Source organism: Oncorhynchus gorbuscha, linkage group LG20, assembly GCF_021184085.1.
Source record: "Oncorhynchus gorbuscha isolate QuinsamMale2020 ecotype Even-year linkage group LG20, OgorEven_v1.0, whole genome shotgun sequence".
Lineage (NCBI taxonomy): Eukaryota > Metazoa > Chordata > Actinopteri > Salmoniformes > Salmonidae > Oncorhynchus > Oncorhynchus gorbuscha.
In genome coordinates, this window is record NC_060192.1 from 5,217,292 (window position 1) to 5,234,096 (window position 16,805).

A 16,805-nucleotide genomic window follows, 5' to 3' on the forward strand; every position below is an offset into this window, starting at 1 on the left:
TGCATCAACTTCATGTAATTGTCAATAAAAGCCTTTAACAATACCTGTAATTATACTTCAGTATTCCATAGTAACATCTGACAAAAATACCTAAAGACACTGAGGCAGCAGACTTTGAAAATTAATATTTGTGTCATTTTCAAAGCTTTTGGCCATGACTGTAGGCAGCAGCCTCTATGCTAGTGATGGCTGTTTAACAGTCTGATGGCCTTGAGATTTCAGTCTCTTGTCCCAGCTTTGGTGCACCTGTACTGACCTCGTCTTCTGGATGATAGCAGGGTGAACAGGCAGTGTCTCGGGTGGTTGTTGTCCTTGATGATCTTTTTGGCCTCCCTGTGACATCGGATGCAGTAGGTGTCCTGAAGGACAGGTAGTTTGCCCCCGGTGATGCGTTTGGCAGACCGCGCCACCCTCTGGGAGAGCCCTGCGATGGCGGGCGGTGCAGTTGCCATACCAAGGGGTGATACAGCCCGACAGGATGCTCCCGATTTGTGCATCTGTAAAAGTTTGAGGGTTTTAGGTGACAAGCCAAATTGAGGTTGAAGAGGCGCTGCTGAGCTTGGAGGGTACTATGTTGTTGAATGCTGAGCTATAGTCAATTAACAGAATTCTTACATATGTATTGCTCTTGTCTAGATGGGATAGGGCAGTGTGATGGTGATTGCATTGTCTGTAGATCTATTGGGGCGGTAAGCAAATTGAAGTGGGTCTAGGATGACTGGTAAGGTGGAGGTGATATTATCCTTTACTAGTCTCTCAAAGCTCTCTTGGGTACAGGAACAATGGTGGCCATCTTGAAGCATGTGGGGACAGCAGACTGGTGTAGGGAGAGATTGAATATGTTTGTAAACACACCAGCCATCTGGTCTGAACATGCTCTGAGGATGTGTCTAGGGATGCCGTCTGGGCCGACAGCCTTGCGAGGGTTCAATTATAAAAGGGTTGCATGGAAGAATACAAAAAAATGGATGCAAGGTGAGAGAGTTCTGACAATAAAAATAAAAGAACACAAAACACACTCTGTTAAATTCCAAAATATGCATGAAACCTAACACACAAAAAAATTAAAATGTCTTACTCACATCGGCCACGGAGAAGGGGAGCCCACAGTCCTTGGTAGCGGGCCGTGTCGGTGGCACTGTGTTATCCTCAAAGCGGGCAAAGAAGGTGTTTAGCTTGTCTTGTATTCCGTGATTGTCTGTAGACCCTGCCACATACGTCTCGTGTCTAAGCCGTTGAATTGCAACTCCACTTTGTCCCTATACTGTAATGATGGGGTGTTGAGTCAGAAGCAGGTGCAGGTTAAACGTTTAAATAAAACAACAAAACCAGGAACAGGACACTAACATATGGCAGAACGCCAATACACAAGAACAATACCAACTGGTGAGTGAACATCGGAGAGTGACATATAAAGGGGAGGAAATTATGAAGGTAATGGAGTCCAGATGTGAATCATAATAGTAACATGTGCGCATAATGATGCGTACTCTGGCGTCGTATGCCAACCAGGGGGACGACCCCAAGGGCGAGGAGTGGGTCGGTCCGGGCGCCAAAGGTGGAAATCGAGGAGGATGTTTGGGTCCAGAATGTCTTCCACCGGAACCCAACACCGCTCCTCTGGGCCATACCCTCCCAGTCCACCAGATACTGGAGCTGACCCCCACGACGTCAGGGGTGGGTGGAGGTGTGTCGTGGGGGACAGCGTCAGCTAGGGGACCAGGAACCACCGGCTTGAGAAGGGAAACATGGAAAAGGGGTGAGATACGGCAGTGAGGGGGTAATTGTGTCCTGTATTTCACCTCATTGACCCTCCGGAGAACCTTGAACGGCCCCACAAACCAGGGGCTCAGTTTCTTGCAGGGCAGGTAGAGTGGAAGATCCCTGGTATAGAGCCAGACACAATCCCCAGGATGGATCACCGGGGTTTCATTGCGGTGACGGTCTGCCTGTTCCTTCTGACGATGGACACACGCTGTAGTCTCATGTGCGCATTGTTCCACACTTCCTCCATGCGCCGGAACCCCTCATCTACCACAGGAGCCGTGGTCTGGCCTGAGGACCACTGGGCCAGGGCCGGCTGGAAACCCAAAACATACTGGAAGGAGGTCAACCCAGTGAAGGAGTGAAGTAGAGAGTTCTGGGCGAACTCTGCCCAAGGAAGGAAACGTGCCCACTTACCCGGCCCGTCCTGACGGTGACTCCTCGGGAACATCCCCAGCTCCTCATTCGTCCTCTCCACCTGCCCGTTAGACTGAGGCCAATACCCGGATGTGAGGTTAACAGTGACCCCAAGCTTCTTTAAGAAGGCCCTCCATTCTCGGGATGTGAATTGGGGGCCACGGTCCGAGACTAGGTCCTCTGGAAGGCCTTAATGCCAGAAGACCTGCTGGAAGAGTGACCTTGAGAGCAGTGGGGAGACCAGGAAAAGGGATTAAACGACATGACTTGGAAAATCTACCCACTACCACCAGAATGGGGATGAAACCATCAGAAGGGGGAAGATCAGTAACAAAGTCAATGGATAGATGGGACCAAGGTCGCTGAGGCACGGGATGCGGCTTGAGCTTCCCTACTGGAGCATTCCGAGGGGACTTGGTTTGAGCACACACGGAGCAGGAGTTGACATACCGCTTAACATCCTACACCAAGGTGGGCCACCAGTATTTCTCAGTGAGGGAATGGATGGTGCGAGAAATCCCTGGATGTCCAGCGACGACAGCTGTGTGCCCAGGTCAGCAGCCAATCCCTTACCCCTGTGGGAATGTAGATGTGTGTGCCCAGGTCAGCAGCCAATCCCTTACCCCTGTTGGAATGTAGATGTGTGTGCCCAGATCAGCATCCAATCCCTTACCCCTGTGGGAACGTAGATGTGTGTGCCCAGGTCAGCAGCCAATCCCTTACCCCTGTGGGAATGTAGATGTGTGTGCCCAGGTCAGCAGCCAATCCCTTACCCCTGTGGGAACGTAAATGTGTGTGCCCAGGTCAGCAGCCAATCCCTTACCCCTGTGGGAACGTAGATGTGTGTGCCCAGGTCAGCAGCCAATCCCTTACCCCTGTGGGAATGTAGATGCACGCGGGAGGACAATTCCGGGGTACGGGCTCCCTCTCTAGAGCCTGGCAAATGGCTTCTACGTCCTAGATCACTGGACCCACGAACCACGGGAGGATGGGATTATGGGTGCCCTCTGGACAAGACCCTCTCTCTTGTAGATACGGGACAGGGCATCGGCCTTGATATTCTTAGAAACTAGGCGATTGGTCAGCGTGAAGTTGAACCTGGTGAAGAAGAGGGCCCAACTGGCTATGTGCAGATTCAGTCTCCTCGCTGTCCATATGTGCAAGGTTCCGATGGTCGGTGAGGATGACGAATGGTTCCTTGGCGCCCTCCAGCCAGTGTCTCCACTCCTCTAGTGCCAACTTCACCGCCAAGAGCTCCCGATCGCCGGTGTCGTAATTCCTCCCTGTGGGGGACAGTTTCTTGGAGAAGAAAGCACAAGGACACACTTTGTGACAAAATCCCCCCACACCTACCTCCGATGCGTCCACCTCAACCACAAAAGGTAGCATGGGATCTGGGTGTTTCAGCAAGGGGGCGGTGATGAAACACCCCTTGAGGAGACGAAAGGCCTCGTCGGCTGCTGCAGGCCAACCCAACCTATGAGGCCCACCCTTGAGGAGGGGGGTGAGAGGGGCAGCGACGGTGCTCGTATTGACCAGACATCGTGCTGAGCGCCATCTTCCACTCATCCCCCTCCCGGATGCGAATGAGATTGTAGGCACTCCCAGGTCCAGTTTGGTGAAGAACCGGGCCCAATGGAGCTGCTCGATGGCTGATGGCACCAGCAGGAGAGGATACCGATACTTTGTGGTGATGTCACATTAATCGATACAAGGACGTAATCCTCCCTCCTTCTTGGCCCCCTAAGAATAAACCAGCCGATGCAGGGGACGTGGACCTGTGGATGAAACCCTGTAGGAGTGCCTCTTGAATGTTGACCTCCATGGCCTGGGTCTCAGCCACCAACAGATGGTAGTTGCATCTGCGCGGAGGTGTAGCACTGGAAAACAGGTCAATGGCACAGTCCCAGGGGCGATGAGGAGGGAGACTGGTAGTGCGGGTCTTGGAGAATACCTACCGATGTGGAACCACAGGGGACAGGGAAGCAGGTCTTCTGGAATTCAGGTGACCAGACGGTGATTCTCATCCTCGACCATGAGATGGTAGGGTTATGGAGCTGAAGCCAAGGTAGGCAGAGGATGATCTTGTGAACTGGTGATGAAGAAGGGGATGTTTTCCTGGTGATTGGGCTCCACGGTGCGGGTGAGTGGTTGGGTGATGTGTGTGATGGTTCCGGATCCTAGAGGTCGACAGTCGAGACCTTGAACCGGAAAAGGAGAGGAGAGCAGGTAGGTAGTAATATTGCGAGAGGAGGCAAGGGTCCCATCCATAAAGTTCCCCGCGCCACCGGAATCCACTAAAGCTGTAGACACAAGGCATGAGGGACAGTCAGCCAGAGTGATGGGTACTAAAAAGAGTCTGACAAGAAGAGCAGTAGATGGAATACCCACTCCTGGTCCAGGGGATGTAACATCACGTGACCATCCCTCTGTTCTAGTGGATCCCGGATACTGAAGTAATGGACACCGCTGGCACGTGTGCCTGGCCACCGAACGGACAGAGCCCCAGCTGTATCCATTTGAGTCGGTCTTCCACAGGAAGGCGTGTGACCCCTACCTCCATGGGTTCAGGCTCTGATCCCGAACACTCCCCGAAGGATGGAGAGAAGCGATGAAGGGGAGGGGAGGATATCCAGACAGATGGCCATCGCAATGAGTGCATCCAGGGTGATATTGTCATCTCGGCAGGCCAGTTCCGTCTGGGCCTCCTTGCGCAGACCTCTTCTAAATAACGTGCTCAGCGTCGGCTCATTCCATCCACTGGAAGCTGCTTCTGTCCGGAAGGTAGGCGAATACTCAGCAGCCGTCTGATTCCCCTGCTGGAGCTGAAGCAGATGCTCACCACCCTCTCTGCCCTCCGCGGGATGATCGAAAATGCATTTAAACAGAGCCATGAACCCCTCATAAGACTCAAGCTCCTCCTCTCCTCTCTCCCAGATGGCCGTAGCCCATTCCAATGCCCGCCCAGTCGACAGAGAAATAACCGTGGTAACCTTAGACCTCTCGGATGTGGGGGCTCCCATCTGATTTGCGAAATAGAGGGAGCACTGAAGTAGGAAGCCACGGCATTTGGATGTTGTCCCGTCTTATTTCTCCAGGAACGATAGACGGGCATGACTGACCTGAGCGGGTTGCTGGATGGGCTGGTGTGCTGACTCCTTGGGTAGACTGGCTCTAGAATATCCTCCACTGTTGAGACGTTGTAGACTGCTGAGAACATCTTCCATGGCCGTCCCCAGTTGAGCCAGCTGATCATGGTGTTGACGAAGACAACATTGTTCATCGATCGTCTGGGAGATGTCCGGTTGTCCTGCTGCTTCCATATTTTGAGTTGGTATTTTGTAATGACGGGGTGGTGTGTCAGAAGGTGAAACATTTTAATAAAACAACAAAACCAAGAGCACAACACTAACATAAGGCAGATCTCCACTGTTCTTGATATTGTGTCATTTTGGAGCCACTTTTATTGTAAATAAGATTCCAATATGTTTCTGACCACTTCTACATTCATGTGGATGCTATCATGTTTACGGATAATCAGGAATGAATCGAGAATAATAATGAGTGAGAAAGATACAGATGCACAAAGATCATGCCGCAAAAAAACATGCTAACCTCGTAACATTTGTATTGTAACAGAATGTGGAAAAAGGGAAGGGGTCTGAATACTTTTCCGAATGCACCGTATACACTTTTCTGCCGAGACACGATTTTAAGATCAGAGTGACACCAATGACTGTATATATGAATGGACAAAGCCATTGATCACGTGACACCATTCATTCCTATGTAATGGCTCAATAGCGCATTGAAGCCAAATGAAGTCGGTTAAGATGGCCTCTCATGGAGACATAACATGCTCAGTGAACTACTCCAGTACGTGAGATTGCAGGCTTGCTCAGTGCTCCCCCCTCTCAATGAGGAATTTGGTTCTTGTTTGTTGTTCATGTAGTGAAAGGGCTTTATGACAGAAATAAGGTATTTCTGTCTTTTACATGTTTTTTTCCATTTTAGAATAAGGCTGTAAAAAAGTGAAGGGGTCTGAAAGCTTTTCGAATGCACTGTAGATGCAGAGAGAAATAGATTATTTAACAAGCAGGAGCAGGCGGATCCGTGTGACTGTGAGTGACATCAGTGCACACCACACCCCTCCTTCGGCATATAAAGGCAAACGGATCACGGTATCAAACCCTCTCCAAATCTAGAGGAAGCCTGTGTTTGAGAAGGAGTGTCTCAAGTACAAGTGCAATCACCAATGATCATGGCACCAGCTGGAGCTAAGAGAGTAAGTCAAGACTTAATATGATCATCATTATGGCTGTAAAGGCATGCATGCCTATTGCATAATACACTTAGCCTTTTGCAGAACTATTGCAGATGTGCTAATGTATGTATTGCTTTGGTGTTAAGAGTATGTTATTATAGGGATCAAAATGCTTATTTTAGTTCTAACTTCATCTGAACCCCTTGGTCTTGTTTGGTACAATATATTAATAAAAATCCATTGTGCATGCTTCATTTACTTTAGTTAACATAGAATGGTCTGACTTCTACTACAACTCTATTATATAACCTTAGATCAGCGTTTCCTGAACACGGTCCTCGGGACCCCATGGGGTGCGATGTTCTCCCATTGGTGTCCCCAGGACCCAGTTTGGGAAACAATGCAATCGTCTATCCGTTGCATATTTTATTCAGGGAGCTTTTTACGCATGTATTGCAGGTGCATATTTCATACTTGTAAAATGGAGAGCTAATTATGCAATGTTTGTGCAGAACATTCTGGAGCGCCTGGATGCAGGCGAGATTGTTATTGGGGATGGAGGTTTCGTCTTCGCCCTGGAGAAGAGGGGCTATGTGAAGGCGGGTCCCTGGACTCCTGAGGCTGCCGCCGAGCACCCCGAGGCTGGTAAACGATATCTAATCTTTGACTCCCTGGACCCTGTGCACCAGTCATAGGCTAGCCTACATAGCATTTAGTTTAGCGAAGCCTCTACAACTTGTCCATCAGACGCACATTTTTCAACCAGATGAAGTTGAGAGAGCGTGAAGTCGCGAAGTTGTAAATACTCAGCAAATAGCCATATGAGTGAGTGACACTTACTCTTCTCGTTTCCAGTGAGACAGCTGCACCGAGAATTCCTGCGGGCGGGGTCAAATGTCATGCAGACTTTCACCTTCTACGCCAGCGACGATAAACTGGAGAACAGGGGTAACGCTCAGCGCTTCACCGTGAGTATCCGTCTGCAGCTGTTTCGAAAACTCACCAAGAGGAAGAAATAAGAATGCCAGACCCCATTCTACTGTTACAGTTTGGCCATGCATTTCTAAGCAAGATTGTTCAATGGCTGAATGGGATAAGAGTTTATCAAAATAATTATTCAATCTATAAATCAGGTTTCCTATACATCTCTTGAAGCCGGTTCTTCTGTTCAGCACTGATTTATTTCCCAACTCGGTGTTGAACCTACTTGGCAGGTTTCACACTGGTGATGTAGAAGACATTGGGTGTGTTCCTCTGCCCAGGCGTTGCTGATGCCTGCCAGATCTTACAACGCCTGGTTAGGTATTTTTTTGTATCGGCTAATCACGTCGTATGTTATAGCAACCTGTCAGTCAATCACGTGACACTGAAACAGTGGTTGACGCATGCAACGTCTGAGCAGGGGAACACAACCATTGTAGGCTGCCTCAAACTACATCAATAGGGTCGTACACTCAGCAATACTTGATTTGACACCAGGGCACACAAATCAACGAGGCCGCCTGTGACCTGGCCAGGGAGGTGGCCAATGAGGGCGACGCGATGGTGGCGGGCGGGGTCTCCCAGACCCCCTCTTACTTGAGCTGCAAGTGTGAGGACGAGGTCAAAGGCATCTTCAAGAGGCAGCTTGATGTCTTCGTCAAGAAGAACGTGGATTTCATGATTGCAGAGGTAGGAATGGCATGATGTACGCACATATAGTAGATCCACTTCTTGCCCACATGGCATACTGATACCGTAAATCAGATTTTTGACCTGACCGATTCTACGTGCAACGGATCTTCACTTGGACAATGCTGGTTTCTGTATTGCTTGGGTTGTCACTTTTTTTTACCCTGTGTGTTTGTGCAGTACTTTGAGCATGTGGAGGAGGCAGAGTGGGCCGTGCAGGTGCTGAAGTCCTCCGGCAAGCCAGTGTGTGCCTCTCTGTGTATCGGCCCTGACGGAGACCTCAACGGAGTCAGCCCTGGAGACTGTGCCGTCCGGCTAGTCAAAGCTGGTATGGGACTTCATTTATATATATCTCTATCTCTCAGCAAAAAAATAAACGTCGCTTTTTCAGGACGCTGTCTTTCAAAGATCATTCATAAAAATCCAAATAACTTCACAGATCTTCATTGTAAAGGGTTTAAACACTGTTTTCCATGTTTGTTCAATGAACCATAAACAATGAATTAACATGCACTTATGGAACAGTCATTAAGACACTAACAGCTTAGGCAATTAAGGTCACAGTTATGGCAACTTAGGACACTAAAGAGGCCTTTCTACTGAATCTGAAAAACACCAAAAGAAAGATGCCCAGGGTCCCTGCTCATCTGCGTGAACGTGCCTTAGGCATGCTACAAGGAGGCATGAGGACTGCACATGTGGCCAATAAATTGCAATGTCCATGCTGTGAGATGCCTAAGACAGGGCAGACAGCTGATCATCCTTGCAGTAGCAGCACACATGTAACAACACCTGCACATGATCGGTACATCCGAACATCACACCTGTGGGACAGGTACAGGATGGCAACAACTGCCCGAGTTACACCAGGAACGCACAATCCCTCCATTAGTGCTTAGACTGTTCGCAATAGGCAGAGAGAGGCTGGACTGAGGGCTTGTAGGCCTGTTGTAAGGCAGGTCCTCACCAGACATCACCGGCAACAACGTCGCCTATGGGCACAAACCCACCGTCGCTGGACCAGACAGGACTGGCAAAAAGTGCTCTTCACTGACAAGTCGGGGTTTTGTCTCACCAGGGGTGATGGTCGGATTCACGTTTATCGTCGAAGGAATGAGGGTTACACCGACGCCTGTACTCTGGAGCTTGATCGATTTGGAGGTGGAGGGTCCGTCATGGTCTGGGGCGGTGTGTCAAAGCATCATCGGACTGAGCTTGTTGTCATTGCAGGCAATCTCAACGCTGTGCGTTACAGGGAAGACATCCTCCTCCCTCATGTGGTACCCTTCCTGCAGGCTCATCCTGACATGACCCTCCAGCATGACAATGCCACCAGCCATACTGCTCGTTCTGTGCGTGATTTCCTGCAAGACAGGAATGTCAGTGTTCTGCCATGGCCAGCGACGAGCCCTGATCTCAATCCCATTGAGCACGTCTGGGACCTGTTGGATCAGAGGGTGAGGGCTAGGGACATTCCCCCCAGAAATGTCCAGGAACTTGCAGGTGCCTTGGTGGAAGAGTGGGGTAACATCTCACAGCAAGAACTGGCAAAGCTGGTACAGTCCATGTGGAGGAGACGCACTGCAGTACTTAATGCAGCTGGTGGCCACACCAGATGCTGACTTGTGAATCCCCCCTTTGTTCAGGGACAAATTATTCCATTTCTGTTAGTCACATGTCTGTGGAACTTGTGAAATTTATGTCTCAGTTGTTGAATCTTATGTTCATACAAATATTTACACATGTTAAGTTTGCTGAACATAAACGCAGTTGACAGTGAGTTTATATACACACACACACTCTCTCTCTCTGCCAATAGGAGCCAATATTGTGGGTATCAACTGTCACTTTGACCCCATGACCTGTGTGAAGACGGTGAAAATGATGAAGGATGGTGTCGAGAAGGCGGGGCTGAAGGCCCACTACATGGTCCAGCCTCTGGCCTTCCACACCCCTGACTGCAACTGCCAGGGATTCATCGACCTGCCAGAGTTCCCCTTCGGTACGTACACAGATCTCCATCGCCATCTCCCTCCTGCCCACTAGCTCGTCTTTCTCTGTTTCTCTTTCCTCCTTCCTTTCTCCTAATTTCTCTTCCCTTTTCCAACTCCCTCTCTCTGACTGCATGTCTGCCTCTCCCCCAGGTCTGGAACCCAGGATTCTGACCAGGTGGGACATGCACAAGTACGCCAGGGAGGCCTTCAACGTTGGCATCCGTTTCATCGGCGGCTGCTGCGGCTTCGAGCCCTACCACATCAGGGCTGTGGCTGAGGAGCTGGCCACAGAAAGAGGCTGCCTGCCCGCTGCCTCAGAGAAGCACGGTAACTGGGGTGCTGGTCTGGAGATGCACACCAAGCCATGGGTCCGTGCCAGGTAAGGAGACCGTATACACAACACGGGTACAAATTAGTTAGATACCAAGAACCACAAAGAGTGTCCTTGTATGACTCTAGTCCAAAATCTCAAAAGTTAAGTTATTTAACTTAAATGGTTACTGTAAGACACATGAGGTTAGACATATTACTGTACCATTTTATTACCAGCTTATTACTCCCATGTCCGGAGTATACATTTGACCTTTTACATTTTCAATCCCCCACCTTTCCCTTCCCCCTCCGTTCTTCTCTCTCCCCCAGGGCTCGCCGTGACTACTGGGAGAAGTTGAAGCCAGCATCCGGCCGTCCCAGGTGTCCCTCCATGTCCACCCCTGATAGCTGGGGTGTCACCAAGGGCCATGCCGACCTGATGCAGCACAAAGAGGCCACCAGCCAGGAAGAGCTCAAGCCCCTGTTTGAGAAGGCCAAGGCCAGCCACTGAGCACTCCTTCTGGGGTAGGAGAGGGAGGTGGAGCCCCCCGGAGGAAAACCGAAGGAGTGGCGTGCACTCCGAAGGAGTGGTGTGTTGTGGTTTGATAAAGGCAGAGGGGAGAACTCTCACACATTCCCTTTTTAAAGAAGTTTACATATCAAAAATAATTAGATGGAAGTCTTATTGTTCTGTTTTGATTTCTAGGACCATCTTCTTGTGAACCAAAAGTTATTCTTATGATTTAATTCAGATTTGCAGCATCTCTAGATGGTATAGCTAGATTCTCTTCTGTCATCATTCTAAAGTGATTATGGTATATATGCATCTAATTTCTAAATAACTGGATTTCAAACTTGATATGTGCCTTACTCAAATATAATGTGACAGCAATCGTCGAGCCGTTGATCCGTACTGTGAGTTAAACAAACAAACCAAAACGTTGCCCCCGGTGGTGCGTCCCACATACCTCCAGAGTGTGCTGCTGATCTTGTGACTATTGAAACGCATAAGATCAGAAATAACAGTGAAAGCGTGTTACCGAAACTACTGTGACCACAATGTTAAATAGCTGGTAAAGAATGTAGCATAGCCTAGTTACATCTAGTGCCAAAAAAAAAGATCTATACCAAATGAAAGTTGACTTCACAACTGTAGTTTGACTCAATAAACTTCCACTTGACCTTGTATGTAATGACATTTCTTCATTTTGTGGGGTATCCTGTGTTCTGAAACCTCAAGCTACCAAAGTACTTTACATACACACAGAATACCAAGATACAACTATTGAAATAAAGACGATCGCAGCAAAATCTGAATTGATTTATTTCCAAAACATTAGTGTAAATGTTTCTGAAATGACAAATAACCAAATAGCTTCAAAGTACAATCCAAATAAGTACGAAAAAGCTATTTCACTGTCATTCTACCCCTACAACAACAAAGCCCTGCAAGACTATTCAATAATCCTGCAGGTTCTGTTGGATTCCTGCAAGAATTTATCTGACCCTGCAGGGAATTACTTTTGCTGCATTTACACAGGCACCCCAATTCTGATCTTTTGTCCACTAATTGGTATTTGGACCAATTACATAAGTCAGATCTTTTTAGATCTGATTAGTCAAAAGACAAATGAGTGAAAAAAATAGCGTTACATCGGCTCCTGCCACGCCCTCTACTTCTCATCCTGTGTCTCCCTAACCTGCCACCACTCCCCCAGTACCACTCCCCCAGTGCTCTCTCCCTCTCTGTGTATGTAATTGTGTGTGGAGACAGGTGTGCCAGAGGTGGAGCAAATCACCACCAGCTGCAACCTGTTCCATGATCAAGGCCTCTACAAATACTCAGCCCTGCCACTTCCACACTGTCAGTTTGTAGTCTCTGCTCAGTCAGTCTGCGGTTCTAGCCGCTTGTTCCTGCATAGATCTTGTTATCCTGTTGTGCCTGGTTTTCCCTCGCCTGACGCTGCTTTTCTCTCTGCTACAGTTCATCTGCTCTGACTCTGGTCCCTTTCTCCAGTCCCTCGTCTCGTCAGTCCCTCGTCTCGTCAGTCCCTCGTCTCGTCAGCCATGCTTCCCTGCCCTGGACCCCCACTCTACTGCTTCCTTGGATTCCGCTCCAGACCTGCTTACCCTGCCTTTACTCCGCTTGCCTCAGTTCCTGGTTCCCTGCTACCTGGCCTGCACCCCACCATACCATCCCGCTTGTCAATAAATACCTTAGCTACCTTATCCCTGTCCCCTCGTCTGAGTCTGCACTTGGGTTCACCTGCTCCGCCCTGCGTTACAGCCAGAATTGGGCTGTCTGTGTAAATGCAGCCCAAGTCCTGCAGGAATATTAAACATTCTGTAAATTCTGCTCCTGCAGATCCTGCAGTAATTTACCTGGGATGTGCAAGATCCTTTTTCCTGCATGATAAGAGAAATTCCTGAATTACAGCAGTTGCCTTGACTTCTGACAGGGACATCTATAAACGTTTTTTCCTGCATGATTTCATCAAGCCTACAATATTCTTATAGGTCACCTACACAATTCATTCAAAGGTAAACATTCCTCTTTTAGTTTTCAGAATGTTGATATTTTTGTTATCTGAAATATTACAGGGTAGGCATTCTCTACCTAACTGTGTCATTAAAGGCTGCGTTTACACCAGGGAAAGCGCCCCCCCCCCCCTCTCATTGAAGCCACGGAAGTTCAAGGCCGACAGTGGCGTTGTTGGCCGAAAACAGGATCCCCCCCATTATTGTGAATGGAAAATTGACTATCTTCATGGTCAAGCTTTGTGTAAATAAAACATATGTCATTGAACTGATTATTTAAAATTCACACACAGAAGATTCCATTCTCTATATTTTTTTCACTTTAAAAGTGCTTTCCTCACCATCTTAAATAAGCATGCCCCGTTCACAAAATGTAGAACCAGGAACAGATATAGCCCTTGGTTCACTCCAGACCTGACTGCCCTTGACTAGCACAAAAACATCCTGTGGCGTACTGAATTAGCATTGAATATCCCTTGCGATATACAACTTTTCACAGAAGTTAGGAACGCAAAGGCTAGCTTTTTCAAACAGACATTTGCATCCTGTAGCACAAACTCCAAAAAGTTCTGGAACACTGTAAAGTGGAGAATAAGAGCACCTCCTACCAGCTGCCCACTGCACTGAGGCTAGGAAACACTGTCACCACTGATAAATCCACTATAATTGAGAATTTCAATAAGTGTTTTTCTACGGCTAGCCAAGCTTTCCACCTGGCTACCCCTACCCCGGTCAACAGCTCTGCACCCCCCACAGCAACTTTCCCAAGCCTCCCCCATTTCTCCTTCACCCAAATCCAGATGCTGATGTTCTGAAAGAGCTGCAAAATATGGGCCCCAACAAAAATTTTATTTTATTTTATTTCACCTTTATTTAACCAGGTAGGCTAGTTGAGAACAAGTTCTCATTTGCAACTGTGACCTGGCCAAGATAAAGCATAGCAGTGTGAACAGACAACACAGAGTTACACATGGAGTAAACAATTAACAAGTCAATAACACAGTAGAAAAAAGGGGAGTCTATATACATTGTGTGCAAAAGGCATGAGGAGGTAGGCGAATAATTACAATTTTGCAGATTAACACTGGAGTGATATGATCAGATGGTCATGTACAGGTATTGGTGTTGGAGATATTGGTGTGCAAAAGAGCAGAAAAGTAAATAAATAAAAACAGTATGGGGATGAGGTAGGTGAAAATGGGTGGGCTATTTACCAATAGACTATGTACAGCTGCAGCGATCGGTTAGCTGCTCAGATAGCAGATGTTTGAAGTTGGTGAGGGAGATAAAAGTCTCCAACTTCAGCGATTTTTGCAAATCGTTCCAGTCACGGGCAGCAGAGTACTGGAACGAAAGGCAGCCAAATGAGGTGTTGGCTTTAGGGATGATCAGTGAGCTACACCTGCTGGAGCGCGTGCTACGGATGGGTGTTGCCATCGTGACCAGTGAACTGAGATAAGGCGCAGCTTTACCTAGCATGGACTTGTAGATGACCTGGAGCCAGTGGGTCTGGCGATGAATATGTAGCGAGGGCCAGCCAACTAGAGCATACAAGTCGCAGTGGTGGGTGGTATAAGGTGCTTTAGTGACAAAACAGATGGCACTGTGATAAACTGCATCCAGTTTGTTGAGTAGAGTGTTGGAAGCAATTTTGTAGATGCCATCGCCGAAGTCGGGGATCGGTAGGATAGTCAGTTTTACTAGGGTAAGTTTGGCGGCGTGAGTGAAGGAGGCTTTGTTGCGGAATAGAAAGCCGACTCTTGATTTGATTTTCGATTGGAGATGTTTTAGTCTGGAAGGAGAGTTTACAGTCTAGCCAGACACCTAGGTACTTATAGATGTCCACATATTCAAGGTCGGAACCATCCAGGGTGGTGATGCTGGTCAGGCGTGCGGGTGCAGGCAGCGAACGGTTGAAAAGCATGCATTTGGTTTTACTAGCATTTAAGAGCAGTTGGAGGTCACGGAAGGAGTGTTGTATGGCATTGAAGCTTGTTTGGAGGTTAGATAGCACAGTGTCCAAGGACGGGCCAGAAGTATATAGAATGGTGTCGTCTGCGTAGAGGTGGATCAGGGAATCGCCCGCAGCAAGAGCAACATCATTGATATATACAGAGAAAAGAGTCGACCCGAGAATTGAACCCTGTGGCACCCCCATAGAGACTGCCAGAGGACCGGACAGCATGCCCTCCGATTTGACACACTGAACTCTGTCTGCAAAGTAATTGGTGAACCAGGTAAGGCAGTCATCCGAAAAACCGAGGCTACTGAGTCTGCCGATAAGAATATGGTGATTGACAGAGTCGAAAGCCTTGGCAAGGTCGATGAAGACGGCTGCACAGTACTGTCTTTTATTGATGGCGGTTATGATATCGTTTAGTAGCTTGAGCGTTGCTGAGGTGCACCCGTGACCGGCTCGGAAACCAGATTGCACAGCGGAGAAGGTACGGGCTAGACAACCCTCTGTTTCTAAAATTATCCCCTGCAATTGTTGCAAGCTCTATTACCAGCCTGTTCAACCGCTCTTTCGTATCGTCTGAGATCCCCAAAGATTGGAAAGCTGCCGCAGTCATCCCCTTCTTCAAAGGGGGTGACATTCTAGACCCAAACTGTCACAGACCAATATCTATCCTACCCTGCCTTTCTAAGGTCTTCGAAAGCCAAGTTAATAAACAGATCACCGACCATATTGAATCCCACCGTACCTTCTCCGCTATGCAGCTGTACTCTGGATGTAGGCTGGGGCCAACCCACCACTGCTCTCACCTTCCCAGGATCCATATGTATGCTCCCTGCAGCTATGATGTAACCCAGAATGGGGATGGTGAGAGATGGATTTCACACTTCTCTGCTCTTACAAAAAGCTGGTTATCCAGGAGGCATTGGAGAACCTGTCGGATGTGGAGCACGTGTTCTTGGGTGGAGCGGGGAAAGACGAGAACATCATTAACCATATCCTGGATCATAGCAGGGGCTTAGGTAAGGCCAAAGGGCATGACTAGGTACTCGTAATGGCCGCTGGCCATGTTGAAGGCAGTCTTCCACTCTTCCCCGTCCTGTATCCGCACCAGATGGTAGGCGTTCCATAGGTCCAACTTGGAGAACACGTTGGCCCCCTGGAGCGGCTAGAAGGCCGAGGAGGTGAGAGGTAACAGGTAGCGATGCATGGAGTGCGGGAGAGAGAGCTTTGACAGAAGCTGGAGTATTTTCTAGGCAACCTCTCTCCCGGACAATAGAGCATCGAAAACCTTCTTTACTTCTGCCATGAACTCCTCCAGACTGGAGCATACGGCCGACTGTTGTTCCCATTCTGCCGTAGCCCAGGCGAGAGCCCTCCTGGACATCAACGTGATGAAGGAGTAGGACTGCAGCTTGATGATGAGGGACACTGAGGGAACACTGAGCGAGAAACGCCCGAGAGGTGCCCAACTCTATCGAAGCGCTCCGAGGGAGGTAAGCAGGGTTCCTGGGAAACCGGGGTGACGGCGCTGCTAACAGCAGGGTTGCTGAGGGGCTGGGAGGTTACCGTCGTGGTAGGCTGCATAGTAGACAACCCACGAAATTGCTCCAGCGATGTGTTCAATGCTTGGTCGTGGCATTCGGCCAAGGTCTGGAACCCTTCCATAAGACCGCGAAGCAACTCCTCATGCCTTTCAATGGTGGCTCCCTGGGAGGAGAGGGCGTTGCGGAGCTGGTCTGAGTCTGCTGAGTCAGTCATGGCCAGTTCGTACTATCCCGTTTCAGGTATGACCCAGATGCAGACAGTGTCGAAGAAACAAAAGTTATTTCTAATACATGGGCAGGCAAACGACAGGTCAAAGGCAGGCAGGGGTCAATAATCCAGT

General features: G+C 48.8%; 1 protein-coding gene across 1 annotated transcript; it reads left to right on the forward strand.

Moving 5' to 3' along the window:
- Window positions 1-6,331: 6,331 nt before the first annotated feature.
- LOC124007416 (betaine--homocysteine S-methyltransferase 1) lies at window positions 6,332-11,610 on the forward strand. Its single transcript, XM_046317956.1, has 8 exons — window positions 6,332-6,466; window positions 6,958-7,090; window positions 7,301-7,413; window positions 7,925-8,116; window positions 8,297-8,444; window positions 9,936-10,118; window positions 10,261-10,489; window positions 10,753-11,610. The coding sequence occupies exons 1-8, from the start codon at window positions 6,437-6,439 to the stop codon at window positions 10,931-10,933; spliced, it is 1,209 nt and encodes a 402-aa protein (XP_046173912.1). The 5' UTR covers window positions 6,332-6,436; the 3' UTR covers window positions 10,934-11,610.
- The last annotated feature ends 5,195 nt before the right edge of the window (window positions 11,611-16,805 follow it).

Bases quoted from the DNA above. Each gene is read 5' to 3' on its own strand.
- LOC124007416 (XM_046317956.1), top strand. From the start codon at position 6,437: ATGATCATGGCACCAGCTGGAGCTAAGAGA. The intron at 8,445-9,935 runs GTATGGGACTTC...CTCTGCCAATAG, and splicing joins CGTCCGGCTAGTCAAAGCTG to GAGCCAATATTGTGGGTATC. The intron at 10,490-10,752 runs GTAAGGAGACCG...TCTCTCCCCCAG, and splicing joins AAGCCATGGGTCCGTGCCAG to GGCTCGCCGTGACTACTGGG.